The sequence below is a fragment of the Ambystoma mexicanum genome, chromosome 4p (assembly GCF_040938575.1).
Source record: "Ambystoma mexicanum isolate Mex_15411 chromosome 4p, UKY_AmexF1_1, whole genome shotgun sequence".
Classification (NCBI taxonomy): domain Eukaryota; kingdom Metazoa; phylum Chordata; class Amphibia; order Caudata; family Ambystomatidae; genus Ambystoma; species Ambystoma mexicanum.
In genome coordinates, this window is record NC_090927.1 from 909569050 (window position 1) to 909576151 (window position 7102).

General features: G+C 46.3%; 1 protein-coding gene across 2 annotated transcripts in view; it reads left to right on the top strand.

Moving 5' to 3' along the window:
* Positions 1-5697, top strand: part of LOC138453537 (ubiquitin-conjugating enzyme E2 J1-like) — a 277659-nt gene extending 271962 nt beyond the window's left edge. For both annotated transcript variants that reach the window (XM_069606503.1, XM_069606504.1), the window contains one exon: positions 4711-5697. In XM_069606503.1, coding sequence (XP_069462604.1) covers positions 4711-4989 — 279 coding nt within the window. In that variant the 3' untranslated portion in view covers positions 4990-5697. The remainder of the gene's footprint in view (positions 1-4710) is intronic.
* The last annotated feature ends 1405 nt before the right edge of the window (positions 5698-7102 follow it).

A 7102-nucleotide genomic window follows, 5' to 3' on the forward strand; every position in this document is an offset into this window, starting at 1 on the left:
GCCCTTGATACCGAGGGTTTGCAGGTTGGAGCAGCAGCTCTCAGGTCAGTGTCTGATGCAGGTGCAAGGACTCTCAGTGGAAGAATGCTGCAACACTCGATGCAGAGCCCTCTCAGGACAGGGATGGACGCAAGTAAGCAGTTTCGGTCGATGGCCACTGATGCACAGCAATGCAAAGGGATTCAGTTGCCGCGGTCAGATGTTCCCTCCTATCTCGGGGTCCCTTAATGCTGGGACCACGACATTTTGCAGAGTTAAGTCTTGTAGTGCAAGTTGATGATCCCCCAGGTTCCACCCCTCAACACGGAACAGCGATGTCTGCAGCACGGTAGCCCAAACTCAGAGCTGGTCAGCCACAGGGCGGTGCGGGGGCATGCTGAAGACTCTTGTTTGCAGGACTCCGAGCTAACGCCAAGAATGGATGTCCTCTCCACTCCAAGGTTCGCAGCTCCTCCGCAGGACTGCTGGAGATCACCTTCAAGATAGGGCTCGCCAGGACAGCAGCAGAAGTTGTTTGCCAAGCCTTCTTCCGACGGGTCTCCGGTTTCCTTGCAGGTCTTGCAGCTGGAAAGGAGTCTCGGCTCCTTTTGTTTTCTTCCAGGATCTCTCTCGAGTGGGTGCAAGGATCCTATCCTCTTCTTATCCTAAAAACCAGGTAATGGCAGCAGCCCCCACTAGACAATAGTAGATCTGCTCCACACACAAACCCCAGCAGTAGTCCAATCAGGACCACTGGCAGCAAAACCCATTAATTCCAGCCAGACACACTGGCACCAGTATGTGCATTGGGACCAGACAGTCCCAGCCCAATTCCTTGCAGCAAACCACATACCCCCCCCCCCCATTAGCCCGCCAAAAGCTTCTGCTTTTTTTGGCAGTCGAAGTGGATTTTTTAAAGATGCATTGCACAGTGATAAAAAGTTAGCACAAGCGATAACAAGTTACTAAAAGTAGTAACAAAGTAACACGACTAGGGAAACAATGTTGACCAGTACTGACAGCTTGAAGGACGTGCCAGTTTCCCCATAACAGATCAGCAAAAGACAGTGCAGTGAATCTTAAGGCTTCTCTGCACTGTGAGAAGAGCAGGTCCGATACAAACATGAAAGCAAAAAGTGTGGGGGTCCATAGAACTGGAAGGAAAGGTGCAGTAAAGAGAAATCTTTCCTAACGCCTACGCGGTCTGCCTATGCACAGCAGCCAACCCCTCAACATGAGGGTAAAGAAAATGGTGTTCAAATGGCTTCCTCGGGAAGCCAGACAGACTATCTCCAAGCTATCTGTGGGCCTGCAGAGAGCATATAATATTGACTTTCTGCTTGTGGACGACCCCAGGAGGAAGGGCAACTAGGGAAAGTGTCTCGCAGAGATTAAATCTTGTAACCTCGTAGGGAGGGGCTTATCGGGTAACACAATCCCTGCAATGATGGGGCAGCCTACATTGCAATGGTCCATCTCCAGCATCAACTATCCTCTGAAACCTTTTTGCCACCATGGGGTGCAGTGCAGGTCTGCATTGGCTCTACTCTTGGAATCCGGTAATACATCTGATGCATTCCATTCCATGATCAGTAGGCCCTCTGGGATCCTACCTGATCTAACTTGGAGTCCCTATAAAAAAGATAGTTGGCTAATAACGAGGGCACGGTTTGCTTCCCTCCTCTTGCAAGCGAACGCAGCAAGTTGGAAAGGATTCACAGATGCGGCTGGTTGTCCAGTTTGCGGCCATCAGTTGGAAGACTTGGCTCACCTATTGTTTTTTTTGTACTTGTTATGCAGGTATTCGCAGAGTAACTTTGTTACCAGCCCTAAAGAAGTCTGAGATACGTCATTATAAACCTGCACCTGCCTTTCTTCTGAGTGCAGATACTGTCTTTACGGCTTGGGCTTTGCTCACTTTTTTTAAAAAGAGCAATGCATTTTAGAAAAAGTTTGAGGCTTCAGGTCGACAGAAGCCAATTATGAAAAGTATAACATTGGAGGAATTATTCTGTACAATGATTTAATTGCGTTCCTGTAAAAAGTGGACCTCATGGATCAGTAATCATGAATTAACTACTGTTTTCATTTTATTGTGCCCCGTTTTTTAGTATGTTTTTTTAAATGTTTGCACAGGATTTTAGAAACTATTTATGAATTGTGTAATTCTTTGGCTGTTTGTATATATTTTATGTTGTTTTATGGATTTTTAAATCCGAATAAACTTGTTTGACTGACTGACCAAAACACATCAGAATACTTGTAGAAACTTTTCAAAGGCCACTGCTTAGTTTTTAGTTGCTCGCAGTTACAATTGTTACAGCTTTTTGACTCAGACAGTTCTACAGTATTTTTGGTAATAACGTGCATTCGCGCACACACAATGATAGACAATAATTGTATTTAGTTAGCAAAACCACATAAGATAATTTGGTTGGTCAAACAGTAGCAGTGCTTAAGGTTTTAGAGACAGTTTCTTCGCACATTAAGGCCTTTAAGGTCCAACTTGCAACCCTAGCTAAAAGACCGTTTGCAGAGGCTCAAAGTCTTGTGAAGCAGCAGAACAGAAAAAGTTCCTATGAATATTTACTAGTCTCTGGTCTTAAAGATGCTGGAAGATTAGCACAACGTCGGAGGCCCTGTCAAAGGACTTGCTAAAGGGGGCAGCAGCTTGGCTCGGAGGTAAGAGGGGGGATATCCTGGACACCTCTATGTGCACTCCAATGCTCTGGAGCGACTTTTCGGATTAAGGTAGGCAGTACCTTTTTCCTCACAGACTGGATCTTTGGTTTGAAGAAATGTTCATGACTGGATTCTCCTCGATGTGGCGGTGCTGGATCCGACCTTTGGGTTCCTTGGTCTGGTGATGAAAGGCAGGACAATGGATGGGATCTCTCAGCAGCAGTCTCGAGGGAGGACCTCGGGCAAGGAGCAGCCTCTCTGGTCAGTCTGCGGTTTTGGCACCTTTTCTACAGCACCAACAAAGTAAACGATTCGCCTGGTCAATCTTCTTCAATTCCTGGAGTCCTGCACTCTGGTGAGGGGACTTGAAGCAGTCGGATTGTGTCTCTGGAGGTTCAGCTGGAGCTCAGCAAAGACTTGGACGGATTTGTCCTTGGTAAGACAATGCACTACGATTGGGTCGGAGGTCTCCTGGTATTTGCGGTTTGCAGTTCTGGAATGCCACAGCACCTCGAGAGATGGCTCAGATTGTAGTGTGTCTCTAGGCTGGTTGGTCCCACCAGCCAAAGGGAAGTAGTCGTCCTCTTTGGAGTAACTCTGTCGCATAGAAAACGGGGTCAGGACAGCAGTGGTCGTCTTCTTCAGTTTCCAGTGGTCGACTTGCCTTTCACCTCAGGAACCTCATCTTTTATTCGGTTTAAGCACATGCTCTTTGCAATCTCTCTCAGCAGTTTACAGAAAGGGGTGGGTGGTTGTCCAATCAGGACATCCAGACCCCCAGTGGGAGCTGGTTGCTTCCAGGCAGACAAAGAGCAGGGGAGTGAACTTACCCTCCCCCCTGCCCCCACCCCCCCAACTTCTTGCCTGCTCAGATACTCTGTAGCCTAGGTGGGGACAATCAAGGGTTCCTGCCAAAGGTAAAACACACACACAGACCTCCCCCTCCGAGAATGGTAGAAGTGCTAACAATGAACAACAATGCTAGAAATGGCGAAAAAGAAAAACGCCCCGAGTTATTACTTAAGTGCCCCTATTGTGCAAGTTACGTCTGCCATATAAATGAATGAAAATGAGCTGTGCATCAATGGATGGAAGCAGAGGCGTAGCCAGCAAGTGGGGCCTGAAGCTAATGTAGTTGTGCCTAACTCAGTAACATTAACCTCTTTAATGCCCACACAACGCTGCTACTGATGGAGCTTGCCTGCTCGGGCCCTACCCTATCTACGCCTCTGAATTGAAGGTGTAAAAGCAGTCTTCCATTGACATTACGGCTTACTCAAAAATTACCGCCTTGGTGTTTTGCTCACTCTTGAGATGGCCATTGTTTTAGTTGTGCTTATTTATACTGAATGTGTGTAAAATTTTAACCAGAAACGACATGCAGATGTCGTGTTACAAACAGTTATTAACAGTTCTAATAAAAATGTGTGTAAAATCTGCCTTTGGGGTTTAAAATAGGTGGTAACATGCAGATACACTTTTTAGTATATATTTAAATAGTCTAAATATGCTGTTTTGAGGTTGTCTCTGACCATAGGTACCATAACCCACAGGCAGAAGGGATTCCTAACGTTCAGAAACTAACGTAGGTCTTGTATGGGGATGGATCTCTTGGTCTTTAAATACACCCATAGTCTTTCACTGTGTTTTGTAACATGCAGATACATCCATGTTTGCTTGTCTTAAAGGTAAACGGTGCACTAAATAGATCTGTCTCATTAGCTGAAGACTATGGAATGTCAGGCAAATTTGGGTCCAAATAAGGAACTCTGAAAAGCTTGCCATTCCTTTCATTAATTGGTTTTAATGTCGCAGCAGGTCTTGTGACATCGCAACTCAACTAAAAGATGTCATCACAGTTGAGTAGTGGTGATGTGCCCTATAAGTGAGTAGTTGTCACAACTTGACTTCAAACTGTACATGTGTTCTTGCACTTCTCTTTCATGTATTATATTCTATTTCATCCCTAAATTGCTGCTTCCATTGAGAAAGTTTGATCTTAGATCAGCCATACTTCCACAATCTAAAACTGTATTTCTTTCCATTTAGGCCGACATTCAGAATATCACGACTTCATCTGCTCCAGAACAACCCCAACCCACCCCTCCAAATAATAACTCAGTGAGCCCCCGCCAGCGTCGAGCCCAGCAGCAGCAGCAGCAGAGGAGGCCAGTCTCGCCTGTACTTCTTCCGGTTCCGCAGCCAAGGGTCAACACAAGTCACACGGGCTCGGCTGTCCTGATAGTCTTGCTGACTTTGGCCTTGGCCGCTCTCATATTCCGAAGGGTATATTTGGCCAATGACTACATTTTTGATAATGAATTATAATGTTTGCCTCCGTCTACTCAACAAGGACTAGAATGCTTCACGGACTATTGTGTGGGTACATTTCGACCTGTTTCCCGATTTGTAACCTTCGAAATGATAATGTATGCTTGAATGTTTACCTTGAAAGAGGAGCAACGTTTGTATTCTACTAATTATTGTTTGTCCAAGGATACCAAGTAACCATGGCAGTGAACGGTTCTGTGCGTACAGTAGTACGTACATTCTGTACATTAAGAAAAGGCACAGCATGGTCCTGCTCAGTATGATTTTGGAGGTCACGGTATGCTTTTGAAAATGACATTGAACTTGCGCCAGATATATATTTATGCACTTTTCATTTGTGGAACCATAGCGGTCAGTCACGCCTGTAGTTCAGTTTTAGCATCCACATTTTACCTCAAAGCACTTACAAAGTGGACATGAATTTTTCGAATGAAGAGAGAATATTTAATACTAACTACTTTGATTCATAACAAAGCGATCTCTAAATCTCGTGTTAATGGTTCTGAGGTTGCAAACGAGACGGGAATTGGGGCCAGTCCAGAAGTTCATTTGCTTACCTGTCTGTGGAAGTAAAAGAAACCTGTTTTTTTTTTTCCTGGCATTTGCATATCTTTTAGTAATCTCACATGTATAGCTTACTTTTTAAAAAAAATGTAAAACTGCATATGTGTTTATTCCTGCATCTGTTATAAATATGTAAAATAACGATTTGCCAAAGTCGGCACGTTTTGATTTTTCCAAAATGCAAACACTGCTCATCGGCCCTTTTTGAGCCCATTGACTGGGGATGTGAACTGGTGGATTCCAATTCTGAGCAATGACCAGTCGGAGGCACTCCAGACTTTCCAGTGTATGTTTTGCTCGCTCCTCGGTTAACATTGACTTAGTCATCAACAGAGGCTGCAGATCTTTAAGCCCATTGACTGGGGATGTGAACTGGTGGATTCCAATTCTGAGCAATGACCAGTCGGAGGCACTCCAGACTTGCCAGTGTATGCTTCACTCGCCCCTCGGTTAACATTGGCTTAGTCATCAACAGAGGCTGCAGATCATGAACATAATTCTTATCGGTGGCATTCAGTATTTCCATTCAGTGAACTTTATTTCGGTCAAAGACCATAAAAGTAATGTTGCAAGACAATCTTAATCCCAAACAATATCAGAATACATTATGATATGATATGGCATTTGTAACGCGCCTATACACAAGTGTTTCAAGGCGCGACGAGGCAGGGAGGGGGGAACAGGGGGAGAAGACAGACAACGATCCTACTAGGCCAGGTGTCATTCAGATCGCGCAAGTGCAGGGGTAGGGGGAAGGGAAAAGTGCAAGGGGAAGGGAAGAGGGGGAAGTGCTGAACAGGGTAAGTAGAATAAAAAATAAATAATAAATAGGGCCAGCTGGTGGCAAGTGCAAGGTAAGTGCAGACAAGTGCTGGGAGGGGGGGGGCTGTAAGGGATGCAGAGACAGTCCCGCAGTGCTGGGGTTGCCAGGGAGGCAGTGCAAGTGGAGAGTGGCTGGGCCAAGGACCGAGGTCGGTGAGAGTGGCCCAGGTGCAGGTTCAGTGCAGTTTCAGTGAAGAATTAGCAGGGGAGAGGGAGAGAGAAAGCAGAAGCAAAGAGGAAGGTTTTGAGGTGCTTCCGGAACCGAAGATGGTTCTCCTCAAGTTTCAGGGAGGCAGGAAGGCTGTTCCAGAGGGAGGCCCCTGCCGCAGAGAGAGATCTACCCCCAGCTCGTTGCTTCGAGAAGCGGCTGACCCTGAGGGAGTTGGAGACAGATGAGCGAAGGGCTCGGGAAGGAAGATATTTAGGAAGAGAGAGTTGAAGGTATTTAGGCCCCAGGCCCCAGAAGGCCTTGTGGACAATGCAGAGGGTTTTGAACTTAATCCTCGCAGCCACAGGGAGCCAGTGTAGAGATTTCAGTCCTGGAGAGATACGGTCCCTGGGCTTGAGGCCAAGGACAAGTCTCGCAGTCCTGTTCTGGATGAGTTGCAGAGGGCGGAGAGTAGAGGCAGGCAGATTAAGATAGAGGCTGTTACAGTAGTCCAGCTTCGAGAGAACCAGGGCTCTGGAGACCGTGAGCTTCTGGGGGAAGGAGAGGAAGGGAAGA